General features: G+C 41.2%; 1 protein-coding gene across 1 annotated transcript in view; it reads right to left on the bottom strand.

Moving 5' to 3' along the window:
• SCTR (secretin receptor) overlaps positions 1 to 15251 on the bottom strand; it is a 74902-nt gene that overhangs the window by 49153 nt on the left and 10498 nt on the right. Inside the window, exons 3-4 of the mRNA XM_021695854.2 lie at positions 6136 to 6249; positions 4379 to 4499 (exon numbers count right to left, since the gene is read on the bottom strand). Of these exons, the coding sequence (XP_021551529.1) occupies positions 4379 to 4499; positions 6136 to 6249 (235 nt within the window). The remainder of the gene's footprint in view (positions 1 to 4378; positions 4500 to 6135; positions 6250 to 15251) is intronic.

The following is a 15251-nucleotide window of genomic DNA, read 5'->3' as shown; positions in this document are numbered from 1 at the left end:
TTAACCATAGCAATTAGGCAAGAAAAGGAAATAAAAGGCATCCAAATTAGAAAGGAAGAAGTAAAATGATCTCTGTTCACAGACAACATAATCTTGTATGTAAAAAATCCTAAATATTCCACAAAAAAAACCTGTTGAACTAATAAATGGACTCAGCAAAGTTGCAAGATAGATACAAAGTCAACACACAAAAATCAGTTGTATTCCTATACACTAATGAGGAGCAATCTGAAAAGGAAAGTAAGAAATGAATCAATTTACAATAGCATAAAAAAATAAAACACTTAGGAATAGACCCAACCAATGAGGTTAAAGACTCACATGCTGAAAGTGACAAAATGTTGCTGAAAGAAATTAAAGACACAAATAAATGGAAAGACATCCTGTGTTCATGGGTCAGATGATTTAATATTGTTAAGATGTTGATACTACCCAAAGCAATCTCTAGATTCAATGCAATCCCTTCAATACCCCAATGGCGTTATTTGCAGAAATAGAGAAACCTATCCTAAAATTCATATGGAATCTCAAGGGACCTGGAAACAGCCAAATCAATCTTGAAAGAACAAAGTTGGAAGTATCACACTTTCAGATTTCAAAACTTACTACAAAGCTACAGTAATCAAAACAGTGTGGCACTGGCAGAAAGACAGACATATAGACCAATGGAAAAGAATAGAGAACCCAGAAATAAACCCTCATACATATGGTCAAAGGATTTTTGACAAGGGTGTCAAAACCATTCAGTGGAAAAAAGTTTTTCAACCAATGGTGTTGGAAAAACTGGATATCCACATGTGAAAAAATGAAGCTGGACCACATATAAAAACTTCCTCAAAATGGACGAAGGACATAAATGTAAGAACTAAAACTATAAAAATCTTTGTATAAAACATATGGGAAGAGTTTCGTGAGATTCAACTTAGCAATGATTTATTGGATATGACATCAAAAGCACAGAAAGCAAAAGTAAAAAATAGATGCATTGAACTATATCAAACTTAAAAACTTCTGTTCATCAAAGTACACAATCAACAGAATGAAAAGGCAACCTACATAATGGGAGAGATTATTTACAAGTTGTAGAGCTAATCAGGGGTTAAGACCAAGAATATATAAAGAACTCCTATAATTCAACAGCAAAAGAGCCAAACAACCCTATTTTTAAATGGACAAAGGACTTGAATATACACTTCTCCAAAGAAGACATACAAATGACCAACAAGCTCATGAAAAGATGCTCAACATTCATCACTCATTATCAGGGAAATGCAGATCAAAACCACAATGAGATATCACCTCACACCCATTAGGATGGCAACTATCAAAAAAACCCCAATAAAGTAGCAAGTGTTGGTGAAGATGTGGAGAAATTAGATCTCATGTGCACTGCTGGTGAGAATGTGAAATAGGACAGCCACTATGGAAAAAAACAGTATGCCAGACCCTGAAAAAATTAAAAACAGAATTACCATACAATCCTTCAATTTCATTCCCAGGTATATACCCAAAAGAATTGAAAGCAGAGACTTGAAGAGATATTTGCCCACCCATGTTCATAGCAGCATTATTCACAGTAGATAAAAGGTGGAAACAAGTCAAGTGTTCTTTCATGAATGAACGGATAAACAAAATGTGGAAGTTCTGCTATATGCTGCAACATTGATGGATCTTGAGGACATTATGCTAAGTGAAATAAGCCAATCACAAAAAGACAAACACTGTATGATTTCAGTTATATGTGGTATCTAGAATAGTCAAATTCATAGATAGTAGAATGGTGGTTGCCAGAGGATAGGGGAAAGGAGAAAAAGGGGCTGGTTTGGTTTTTTGTTTGTTTGCTCTTTAATAGGCTCCGCACTGGGCTTGAACTCACGACCCTGAGATCAAGACCTGAGCTGAGATCAAGTTTGGAACACTTAACCAACTGAGCCACCCAGGCGCCCCAAGGGAGTTGTTGTTTTAACGAATATAAAGAGTTTTAGAGACTAGATGCCCAACAAGGTGAATGTCCTTAACACTACTGCATTGTACCTCCAGAATACTTAAGGTAAATTTTATGTTATGCGATTTTTACTAAAATTCAAATTTCTCAAATTCAAAAATGATTACGATAGCACATTTTATGTTATATGTATTTTACCACAATTAAAAAGAAAAAAAAAAACCACTGACAACATCAAATGGTGGCAAGGATGTGGACCAACAAGAACTCTCATTCATTGTCATGGAGTGCAAAATTGCATGGCTACTTTGGAAGACAGTTTGGCAGTTTCTCACAAAACTTATGAACATACTCTTACCGTATGATCCAGCAATCAAGCTCTTTGGTATTTTATCCAAATGAGTTGAAAACTTCTGCCCACACATAGCAGCTTTATTTATAATTATCAAAATCTGGAAGCGACCAAAATGTCCTTCAGCAGTAAGTGAATGGGTAAACTGTGGTACATCCAGACAATGGAATATTATTCTGCTCTAAGAAGAAATGTGCTATCAAGCCATGAAAAGAAATGGAGAAAACCATAAATGCATATTACTAAGTGATGGGAGCCAATCTGAAAAGGGTACATATTGTATGATTCCACTTATATGAGGTTCTAGAAAAGGCAAAACTATGGAGACAGTAAAAAGGTCAGTGGTTGCCAAGGGTTAGGGGAGAGAGAGGGATGAATAGGTAGAGCACAGAGGATTTTTAGGGCACAGAAACTACTCTGTCCAATACTATGATGGTGGACACATGTCATTATACATTTGTCAAAACCCACAGAATGTACACCCAAGAGTGAACCCTAATGTAAACTATGGACGTTGGATGGTAACATTATATCAATGCAGGTTCATCAATTATAACAAGTGTATCACTCTGTTATTCATGAGGGAGGAGGCTGTGTTTGGGTGGGGAGCAGAGAGTATATGCGAACTCTGCATTTTCTGCTCCATTTTGCAGTAAATTGCCCTAAAAAATAAAGTCTATTTAAAAATTCATATAACATACAATTAGCCATTATCCATTCTAAAGTGTACGATTCAGTGGAATTTGGTACAGTCACTGTTAACACACACCCATCACCTCTATCTGGATCTAAGATATTTTCACCACCACCAAAAGGGAACCGCTAAGAATTACTCCTCATTCTCCCTCCCCTTGGCCCCTGGCAGCTACCAATCTAATTTCTCTCTGTATGGATTTGCCTGATCTGGACATTTCATATAAATGGAATCATACCACACATGGCCTTTTGTAACTGGCTTCCTTCACTTAACATGTTTTCAAGATTCATCCATGTTGTAGCATGTTCAGTACTTCATTTCTTTTTAAGACTGAATAATGTTCCATTGTGTGTATAGACCACATTTCCTTATCCATACATCAGTTGATGGACACTTGGGCTGTTTCTGCCTCTTGGCTATTGAGACTAGCGGCTCTATGAATATATGTGTACAAGTCTTTGTTTGAATACCTGTAATAGATTCTTTTCTTAATGCTACACACCTCCTTACCTTTAGATGGGGAAAGTTAAAAAGCAGAATAGAAATAAAATTAACATTTCAGTATCAAATGTTTAAAAGAATTTTTCAAAGACTTTATTTATTTATTTGACAGAGAGAGAGAGATCACAAGTACGCAGACAAGCAGGCAGGTAGAGGGAGAGGGAGAAGCAGGCTCCCTGCTGAGCACGGAGCCCGACGTGGGGCTCGATCCCAGGACCCTGGGATGATGACCTGAGCCGAAGGCAGATGCTTAACCGACTGAGCCACCCAGGTGCCCCTTCAATATCAAATTAATGGTATTTTTCAATGATTAATAATAATGTTTAAATGAATAATATTTAAGAATCACCAGTATTTAACACACTTTATCTCATGCATCATTATAAACCCGAAGTAGACATTGTCACCTCCATCGTGTACATCAAGAAACCGAGGCTCAGCAGGTTAAATAACTTGTCCATGGTTACACAGCCAGTGAGTGGGAGCCAATGTTGGACCCCAGGTTTTTCTGACCCCTCGCTGCCTCTCTGACTACCTCACTTATCAAATTGGCAGAGGAGGTGAGAGAATGGATAGGAGGTACACTGCCTTGACTAGTAATTCTCACCAAACTCTTACCTTGGTGAAGTCATTATGCAGAAGTTGGTGGTATGAAAACACAGACTGTATTTACGAGCCCAGAGAAATGGTGAGTGGTGATGATCTGGCTTTTTGGGTGTATGTCAACTGCTCGTTGGGATCATTCCAGATCCTCCCCCCAGGTGATTATCTGAATGAATAGAGCTAGTCCAGGCCCCTACATCCCCAACCCGTCGAGCCTCCCTTACCCCAGTGGGACTGGACACTATCCACATCCAAGCGTGGACTGAAGTGAGCCACATACCTGGGGCTGGCTGCTCCGTGCCCAGGTCTCCTGGCTTCTCTTTGGAGAGTTCCTGTAGGCACTGGTCCCGTTCCTCCCGCAACACCCGCAGCACATCACACAGTCCGGGGAGAGTGCCCACCTGCAAGTCCAAAACCCAGAATGCTCATCACGGCCTCTAACTCCAGGGTACCACAAAAAGACTTTCTGTGAGCAAGAGTGGGGCCAGACAGTGGGGATTCAACATGAGGAAGGCAAAATCTGCGCCAGCAAGGATTGGATGCAGCCACTCCTGGGAGAGAATTCAGACCACAGCTGGGACAGCCAGGATGCTCAAACCATCTGTAGCTTGTCCACTGCAAATCTTGCTCTGAAGTTTACCAAGACTCCCGAGCCCAGTGAGTTACTTGCTTTCTGGGCACCTTACTATTATTAGTCTGTAGGACTTCATTTATTCCAACAGTGTTTTTTTCTCAGGTTTGGCAAGCTTGGTTTTGGTTGGAAGGTCTTTGAAAGCTCCTCTTAACCATCTGCAAGCTCCCCAGAAGAGCATCTATGTCCACCCCAGCCAAACAGCGACGGACAGAGGAGTTGGACAGGAAAGATTAGCACACAGTCCTGGCTTCCTAGCTCTTCCTAGAGTAGACTTCCTGAGCATGGCTCGCTTCTTTTATTTGTGCCTGACACATGATAAATATGTGAGTAATTGGTGAATGAATGAATGAGTGAGTGAATGAATGAATGAGTGAATTAACAACTGAAAAGATCAATGAATTGGACTCCTACTTTACTTCCTACAGAGTATGGAATTTTAATATTAGAGTTTTTTCACATACATTATTACCTTATTTAATCCTCAAAATAACCCTGTAAAGAGACCCAGAAAAGGAAACTGAAGCCCATAGTGGTTAGGGCATGTGACCAAGGTCCGACACCCAGGGTTCTCAATTTCAGAGATCAACCTTCCAAGAGGTCAAGGGCCAGGTTTTATAACCTCTTGTCGACCCTGCACTAATGCTTTGTAGGTGGAAATGTCAACATAATGGAGCAGGAGGAGAAGTCTCTGGGGACAAGGCCATGCTCCAAAATGGTGCAAATCAACAAAACTCTGGGCCAGAGAAGGGCAGCTAAGGTAGTACTGCATTCCAAAGATTCCAAAGGCAAACATAAATGATCTGATTATCTCTTAAGTTTGGATCTTCCACACCCTTCACTAACGCTGTCAGGGAGTATCTATCCGCAGGCTGCCTGGGTGGCTCAGTCGGTTAAGCATCCAACACTTGATTTTGGCTCAGGTCATGATCTCAGAGCCCTGTGTTAGTCTCCGTGCTGAGCATGGAGTCTGCATGAGATTCTCTCTCTCTCCCTCTGCCCATACCCCCCACCCCCACTCGCACTCTCTCTCTCTCTCAAAAAAAAAAAAAATATATATATATCAGCTGTCAGCAACTGCCTCTTCTCCCTGACTCTCTGATACCATGAGACTGGGTCTGTGATCCCCAGGAAACACACACATCACATCCCCTGGCCCAGAGCCTGTGATCAGCCGCAACAGAGCTGCTGCAGGAATGCCTGTACCCACCCAGCATTAAAATCATACTATGCTCGTTCCTTCCCCCATTCATCTCCCCTAGTTTCCATCTAGCACCTGACAATATAGCTAATGACTTCATCACATTGCTTGTGATGACTCTTATATTTAGACTTTTATATTGAAACAAGCGGCTTCCCTAAGAATATAGTCACTGTTAGGAGAACCGGCATGCAGCCCCACATACTCGGGCCCTTGTCCCCTCGCGGGGCTCCGCCCGGTCCTTGCTGAAGCCCATCATCACCAGCACCCTCTGGCTTTTCGGCGGAGGCAGTAGAAGAGCTTCAGGGGAAAAATCCACCTACAGGTTGGCAAGCGGCCTGCAGTTTACCAAGGACCTCAAGTAGGCACACATTCGATTCAGTGCCACTTTGAAACTGACATTATCCTTAAAAAGGCGAGAAACTGCCGGAGATAGTGTGAACAGGTACAGTCTTTTAAGTGATGTCATCATGTCTTGAGTGTCACAAAAATGTTCATACCCTTTGGCCGACTGACTTTCCTTCTAGGAATCCATCCCATATGTGGGAAAAGATTTAGATTTATACAGAAGGATTCTGTATATGCTTAATAGAAACAAAGAGGGCGCCTGGGGAGCTCAGTTGGTTAAGTGACTGCCTTCGGTTCGGGTCATGATCCTGGAGTCTCGGGATCCCTGCTTGGTGGGGAGCCTGCTTCTCCCTCTGACCCTCCCTCCTCTCATGCTCTCTTTCTCTCTTTCTCTCTCTCAAATGGACAAATAAAATCTTAAAAAAAAAAAAGAAAAGAAACAAAGAGATAGACTTCTGCTTTCAGGAAGATGTAACACATGTATGTTTTCCCTCTCACTCCTGTTAAGTACAAGAAACCCTGGACATTATATACAAAACAAACATCAGAAGATTCTGGAAGGTGGAGAGAAGGCAAAGTGGCTAAAGACCTCATGACTCAACAAGTGGTGAGTTCCCTGAAGTTTCTTTTCTCCTTGTATATCCCATTACTGGAGCTGCAGAAGTTAGCAATAAGGAAATGCAGCCAGATGCAGACCAAAACAAAGCCCCCAATAAAAGCCTGCTCTCTCAAGCCAAGGACCAGGAAAGAGGGAATGTAGCAAGACAGAAAACGTACAGACAACAACTGCCCTACAACAGCCAAACACCACGGAAAAAACTGTGGTCAACTGGGGAGCCAGGACTTCTGCCTTCCCCGGGCTGTGACATGGGTCCCCAACCTCCAGGCCAGGACGGTGTCAGATGGCCAAGTAGGAAGTTGGCACGTTCATCCCTGCTGTGTGCTAACAAAGATCCCCCCCAGCCCATGATGTCAGTGGAGACTGGACTTCCACTCCAATCCAGAAGTAACGAGGTGCTCCTCCATCTCCCCGCTGGGGTGGTGTCACAGGTGCTGAAGGCAAAGAATCCTATACTCAGTAAAAGATTATCTCCAGAAATGAAAGGGAAATCAAGACATTCTCAAGTGATAAGGAAAGCTAAAAGAATTCGTTGCTAGCACCCTACCCTAACAGAATGGCTAAAGAAAGTTCTCTAAACATGGAAGGGGCCTAGTGGGCACTCAGGACTTTCACCATTGCCAGTGGTGATGAGACCCTACCCACTGCTGTGTTATAAGACCATGTGGGGAGCTGATATTCCCACCACTCCTGCAGCAGTAAGGGGAGATCACCTCTTCTTTGCCAGCATCAAGTAAGGCAGAGTGGGGTAGCTGGACATCTACTTAAACCTGGCAGAAATGAGGCAGCCCCCACCCCCTTCCCCTATCAGGAAAAGCCAACTGAGAGAGGCTTAAATAAGACGCAGTCCTACAGCAATACAAAATGTCCTGCTTTCAATCCAAGATCACTCATCATATTAAGAACCAGGAAGCCATCACACTGAAAGAAAAGAGGTGATTCATTGATGCCAACACTGAGGTGACAGGGATCTGGAACGATCTGACAAAGATTGTTAAGCAGCCATCATAAAAATGTTTCAGTGAGCAATTATAAGTATACTTGAAACAAATGTAGAGATACAAACCTCAGCAAAAAGAGAAAGTCTCAGCAAAGAAATAGAAGATGTAAAAAAAATCAAATGTAAATGTTACAACTGAAGAAGATAATAACTGAAGTAAAAAGCTCAGTGGAAGGGCTCAACAGAATGACAGTGGCATGGGGAAGGGGGGGGACAGAGGAAAGAGTCACTGAGCCAGAAGACAGGAGAGTAGAAATCATTCAATGTGAGCAACACAGAGAAAAAATAAACCAAAAATAAAAATGAACAGACTTTGGGGCTCCTGGCTGGCTTAGTCGGTAGAGCATATGACTCTTTATCTTGGGGTTGTGAGTTCAAGCCCCGTGTTAGAGCTTAAAATATTTTTTTATTTAAAAAAAAATAAGTGAGGCACCTGGGTGGCTCAGTTGTTAAGCATCTGCCTTCAGCTCAGGTCATGATCCCAGGGTCCTGGGATCGAGCCCCACATCGGGCTCCCTGCTCCGCAGGGAGCCTGCTTCTCCCTCTCCCACTCCCCCTGCTTGTGTTCCTGCTCTTGCTATCTCTCTCTCTGTCAAATAAATAAATAAAATCTTTAAAATAAAAAAATTAGAAGTAAAATTAAAAAATTAAATAATCCACAGATAAATAAATAAAACCAAAAAATGAACAGACTTGGGGCACCTGGGTGGCTCAATTGGTTAAGCGACTGCCTTCAGCTCACGTCATGATCCTGGAGTCCTGGGTTCGAGTCCCACATCGGGCTCCCAGCTCAGTGGAGCCTGCTTCTCCCTCTGACCCTCTCCCCTCTCATGCCGTTTCTCTCTCTCTCTCTCTCTCTCAAATAAATAAGTAAATAAAATCTTTAAAAAAAAAACAACAAAAAACAGACTCTCAGGGTTATACGTGACAACAGAAGCACAATCCATAAAAGGAAAGCTGGATAAATTGGACTTTATAAAAATTAAAAACACTTTGCTTCATGAAAAACCATATTAAGAGGATGAAAAGACAAGTTACAGACTGGGAGAAAATATTTGCAGTTACATATTCAAGAAAGGACTAGTATCTAGAATTTATAAAGAGCATTCAAAACTTAACAGTAAATGAACAAAAAATCTAGTTAGAACATAGGTAAAAGACACGAAGAGACATTTCACAGGCGATATAGAGATGGCAAATAAGCACGTGAAATTATTAGCTATTAAGTGAATGCAAACTGAAACCACAATGTGTTATCACTGTATTCCTATCATAAGAGCTAAAATTCAAAAAATAGTAACAATAGATGTTGGTGAGGTTGTGGAGACACTAGATCACTCATACATTGCTGGTGGGAATGTAAAATAGTATGGCCACTCTGGAAAACAGGTTCACAGTGCTTTTACAAAAGCTGAACATGCAACTATTATATGACCCAGCAATTGCACTCCTAGGCCTTTATGCCAGAGAAATGAAAATTTATATTCATGCAAAAACCTGTACGTGAATATTTATAGCAGCTTTATTCATAACAGCCCCAGACTGAGACAATCCAGATGTCTTCCAATGGGTGAATGATTAAACAAACGATGGTGCATCCATACTGTGAAACTCCACTCAGCAATAAAAAGGAACAAACTTTTGATACATGTGCCAACCTAGATGAATCTCCAGGGAAGTACGCCGAATGCAAAATGCCAATCCCAAAAGGTTACATAACGTACTGTATGATTCTATCTGTGTAACTCTTGAAATGACAAAGCTATAGAAATAGAGAACAGATTAGCGGTTGCAGGAATTAAGGAAGGGGTAGGAGCAGGAGGGAAGTGGCCGTGACTGCAACAGGGCACCTTGAAAGACCCTGGGGGTCATAAAAATGTTCTGTATCTGAATGGTATCAGTGTCGATGCTGGGGTTGTAATACTATAATACTACCCATAGTTTTGCAAGATTTTATCCCTGGGAGAAACTGACAAAAGGCTATGGAGGCAGGGATCTTTCTGTATTATTTCTTACGGTCTATGATTATCTCAAAATTAAAAGTATAAATCTTAAAAAGAGACAATTTAAATATCCGAGGGAACACTCAGCTAACATTCAACATGATATATAATACTATAATCCTGAAATTACATTCAATGTGATAGTTTCAGCCATTATCCATGATAATTCAGAAGACTATTCAGCAGTACAGACTATTAGTGGTGACACCATGATATTCAATGAGAAGAGCGTGACACAAAGTTGTATACACAGTATGATTGTAAGGATGTACAATGTACCATATTTTCAGAGGAAAATCTGGAAAAGAATACATGAAAGTATTATGAAAATTATATGAAACTTTAAAAATAATATGTAAATATATAGAGGAAGGTAGATACTTCATTCTATGTCTCTGTTCCCATTCCTACCTCCAGTTATAACCTCTCTGGAAGACACTGCTCTTTGTCTCCTTAATAATTATTCTTCTCTTCCTCTACTGCAATCAGAATTTAAAGATTTATTTATTTATTTATTTATTTATTAGAAAGAGAGAGAGAGAGCATGAGGGGGGAAAGGTCAGAGGGAGAAGCATACTCCCCGCCGAGGAGGGAGCCCCATGTGGGACTCGATCCCGGGACTCCAGGATCATGACCTGAGCCGAAGGCAGTCACTTAACCGACTGAGCCACCCAGGCGCCCTACTGCAATCAGAATTTAACTGGGCATATGGTTGCCCATCTGGAGACTAGAGTTTCCAGTTTCCCTGCAACTAATGCACGCCCATGTGACTAGGTTCTAACAATGGGTTAGAACAAAAGACACATGTGCAAATGCTATCTTATGCCCTTAAAAGGAAAGAAACCCGCCTCCCTCTTTCATGTGTGGATATGGTGATCAGCCATATTCAATCATGGGGATGAGGGCAACACTTCAGGCTTGACTCTCCTCCCAGATTCAGAGGACAAAATCCATCCTGGACTGCACTTGTGAATGTCCACATTCCACTGCATCTTTTTGGTATTAATAGAGACAACGTAACTCATAACAGACTTAGGAGGTTTACTGTCAAGGACAGGGAAAGAGGCATTATTGTAATTAGAATTATTGGTCTCAGTCGCTATAGGAGTTTATACATATGACTTCATGGTGGGTGAAGTATACTTCTTTGCCTTGGGCTTGGCCATGTGACTGGTCCCTGGGATATTATTAGGTAGATCTGATATGAAGGAAAGCTTGAAATACGTTTGCACAGCTGTGCTTGCTCTCTTGCATTTCTGCCACCTGGGGTATCCTGCTGGTCTTGGAAGAATGAATAACACACCAACAGCAGACTTGAACCTGACCTGGGGGCTGGAGCCGAGCCAGCTGAGCCTGGCCTGGATCAATCAAACCCTAGCTCACTTGCAAACAAAGAGGGAAATAAACACTGATCGCTGTATGCCACGGAGCTGTCTGTGATTGTTACGCAGCATAGCTGAATGACACAGGGTAGGAAAGAGATTCTAGGGCGGCGCCAACGTATACCATTTAGGCAGTGAAGTTTCCCCCCAAAGGTGGCGATTTGCATCTGGGGGATTCAAGAAAAGAGTACTCCCAAAGAGGGGACTCTTAAGAAAAATGGAGCAAGGTTAGAAATGTAGAGGACACCTGCGCTGGGAACATCGCTCCAAGTTCAACTTTCTTGGCGTTTTTCCCTTAGACTGCAGGAAAAAAATAATAATCAGAGGACAGTTTAGCTTTTTCTTCTTATCCTACATTTCTTTTTTTTTGAATTGGAGTAAAATATACATAAGATAAAATTTAGCATTTTAACCATGTTTAAACGTACAATTCAGTGGCATTAAGTACATTGGCAATGTTGTGCAACCATCATCACTATTTCCAGAACTTTTTCAACATCACACCAGAAATTCTGTACCCATTAAGCAATAACTACCCATTTCCCTCCTTCTGTAGCCTCTGATGACTTCTAGTCTACTTTCTGACTCTCCAAATTTGCCTATTCTCGGTATTTCATGTAAGTGGAATCATATGCTATTTTTTCTATGTCTGGCTTACTTCACTTAGTATGTTTTGAAGATTCATCCACATTGTAGCATCTATCAGAATTTCCTTCCTTTGTCAGGCTGAATAATATTCCATTCTGTGTATACACCATGTTTTGTCCTTCCATTCATCTGTTGATGGATACTCGTGTTGCTTCCCCCTCTAGGCTATTGTAAATAATGCTGCAATGAACATGGGGGTGCAGATATCTGAGTCCCTGCTTTTGATTCTTTTGGGTGTATACCCAGAGACAGAACTGCTGAATCACATGGTAATTCTATGTTTACTTTTTTAGGAGCCGCCAAATGGTTTTCCACAGCAGCTGCACCATTTTACATTCCCACTAGCAATGTACAAGGGTTCTGTTATCTCCACATCCTCATCAACACTTGTTATTTTTTATTTTACTTTATATATTTTTAAAGATTTTATTTATTTATTTATTTGAGAGAGAAACAAGGAGGAGCAGAGGGGGAGGAAGAGAGAAGGGAAAGAATATGAAGCAGACTCCCCACAGATTGCGGAGCCCAACATGGGGCTCGATCTCACTATGCTGAGATCATGACCTGAGCCGAAATCAAGAGTCAGAGGTTTAACCAACCGAGCCACCCAGGTGCCCCTATTTTACTTTGTATTTTTTTTTTTTAAAGATTTTATTTATTTATTTGACAGAGAGAGAGAGACAGCTAGAGAGGGAACACGATGCGGGGCTCGATCCCAGGACCCTGGGATCATGAACTGAGCCAAAGGCAGACACTTAATGACTGAGCCACCCAGGCGCCCCTACTTTGTATGTTTTTAAAGTAGGCTCTACACCCAATGTGGGGCTCGAACTCAGGACCCTGAAATCAAGAGTCGCACATTCTACCGACTGAGCCAGCCAGGATCCCCTGTTTTTGTATTTTGTTTTAATAACAGCCATCTTGATGGGCGTGAAGTGGCTCAATCCACATTTCTATTTCCCTTGATCCTTCCATTAGAATGTAATAAACCAAAATAATTTTGTGTTGTGTTGGCTTGCCAGCAGCAGCATTCTGCTGAAATAACTGAGCCCATGGCTCCATATGGTGACCAGCAATTAAGAAAAGGGGCCCTTCCAGGGGCGCCTGGGTGGCTCAGTCGTTAAGCGTCTGCCTTCAGCTCAGGTCATGATCCCAGGGTCCTGGGATCGAGCCCCGCATCGGACTCCCTGTTCAGCGGGAAGTCTTCTTCTCCCTCTCCCATTCCCCCTGCTTGTGTTCCCTCTCTTGCTGTGTCTCTCTCTGTCAAATAAATAAATAAAATCTTAAAAAAAAAATGGGGGCCCTTCGGGGTGCTGGGAGAGGCTGGGAGGAGTGTATTCAATGGAGCAACCACCCAGTAGGGGCATTGGAGAGAGAATAAATGGGAAACAAGCCCTCTTGTGATCTAAATTAACCTAGAGAAGGGAAGGAGAAGCTGCATGTATATTTATATGTATATTTCTATATAATTATTAAACATAATTTTACTTAAAATTCACAGGCGAGGGGCGCCTGGGTGGCTCAGTCAGTTAACTGTCCAACTCTTGGTTTTGGCTCAGTTCATGATCTCGGGGTCATGAGATCTAGCCCAAAGTCCGGCTCCGCGCTCTTCACTGAGTCTGCTTGGGATTCTCTCTCCCTCTTCCTTTGCCCTTCCCCACCGTGCTCTCTCTGTCCCTCTCAAAAATAAATAAATAAAATCTTTATAAATAAATAAATGAATGAATAAATAAATACATACATACATAAAATTCACAGGAGAAACAGACAAATGAAGATGAAAGAACTGCTAACACTGTTCTCAAAACAAGAGCTATTAGTCCTTAAAAGTTACCTTTAAACAGTTAAAAAATTTGTATTTGTGTATATGTGGTTTTTTTTTTCTTTTACTTGTACGAGTGCCAAGGAATTTGTCATGAAAAATAGCAGTTTCCTTCCCTAATCTTTATCTACTTTCCAGAGGCAACCATTTCAACTCTTTGTAGCTGTTCATTTTTGTTTTTAATCTCCATATTGTTTTTAAGATTTTTTTAAAGTAATCTCTACACCCAACGTGGGGCTCAAACTCACAACCCCAAGATCAAGAGTCGCATGCTTCTCTGACTGAGCCAGCCAGGCACCCCTCCATATTTAAATATTATATTCCTATACTGCTATTTCTTGGTTTATTAATCTGAGACACTATTTAAAACTCTCTGTTATGGAAGATAAAGATTTAGATGTTTTTAAATCTCCCTACATATACTTCTGTCCCCCATATAAACATATACTTCTCTTGATTTAATTTTTAGTTAAATGAATGGTCTATATTTATAATGTCTTGTTTTGACTGTGAAATATCATTCACCGCTAAGTCTAGCCATGTAAAATGATTATGTCTCTTCTCGTACATATTGTTTTTCCTGAGGTTAATAATTACTTTGTTTTTCTCATTTGATTAGTGTTCTATGTACATATGGCTAATTTTTCAAGTGCTCCAACAGCTCCGAGAGACATCTATCAACAGTTGTATTTGTTTTACTTCTGGAGACCTCCCTGCCGGTCCTCCTTCCTCTTGCTCCAATCTGGGCCTGATGCCTGGCTGTGGTTTGGGGTACCTCTCCCCAACTCTTCTGACTAGACTTCACTTTCATAGATTCCACATCTTTTTCCTTGCTTCACTTCCTTGTTTTGCAGAAGCACATTCTCTAGTCACTTCCTATGAAAGCGTATGTGGGAGATAAACTTTGAAATCTCTGCAGGAGTGAAAAAGCTTCTATTAATTTGATAATTAATCAAATTTGGGCAGAGAATTCTGGGTTGAAAAGAAATTTCCTTCCATATTTTGAAGGCATTTCTCCTTCTCTCTTCCAATATCTATAAGAAATCCAATTGTGCTTCCAAACTTTTTGTATGTGACTTTTGTTTTCTCTGTAGAAATACTCGGGATTTTTCTTGTTTTTTTTTTTTTTAAAGATTTTTATTTATTTATTTATTTGACAGAGAGAGAGATAGCGAGAGAGGGAACACAAGCAGGGGGAGTGGGAGAGGGAGAAGCAGGCCTCCCGCGGAGCAGAGACCCCAATGCGGGGCTCGATCCCAGGACCCTGGGATCATGACCTGAGCCGAAGGCAGACGCTTAACGACTGAGCCACCTAGGCGCCCCAGGATTTTTCTTGTTTTTAGTTGCTTTTAAATTCCTTGCTGAAATGTTTTTTTTATTCGTTCATTAGATACTCTGGGGACATTTCTATCTGAAGATTTGTGTTCTTCATGTCTGGGAATTTTTAAAATGTTATGTGATTTATTTTACTACTTCCTCCCTTCATCTTCTCTATTCTG

This window comes from Neomonachus schauinslandi, chromosome 3 (genome assembly GCF_002201575.2).
Source record: "Neomonachus schauinslandi chromosome 3, ASM220157v2, whole genome shotgun sequence".
In the NCBI taxonomy this organism is placed as follows: Eukaryota; Metazoa; Chordata; class Mammalia; order Carnivora; family Phocidae; genus Neomonachus; species Neomonachus schauinslandi.
This window is presented reverse-complemented; position numbering and strand designations above follow the sequence as displayed.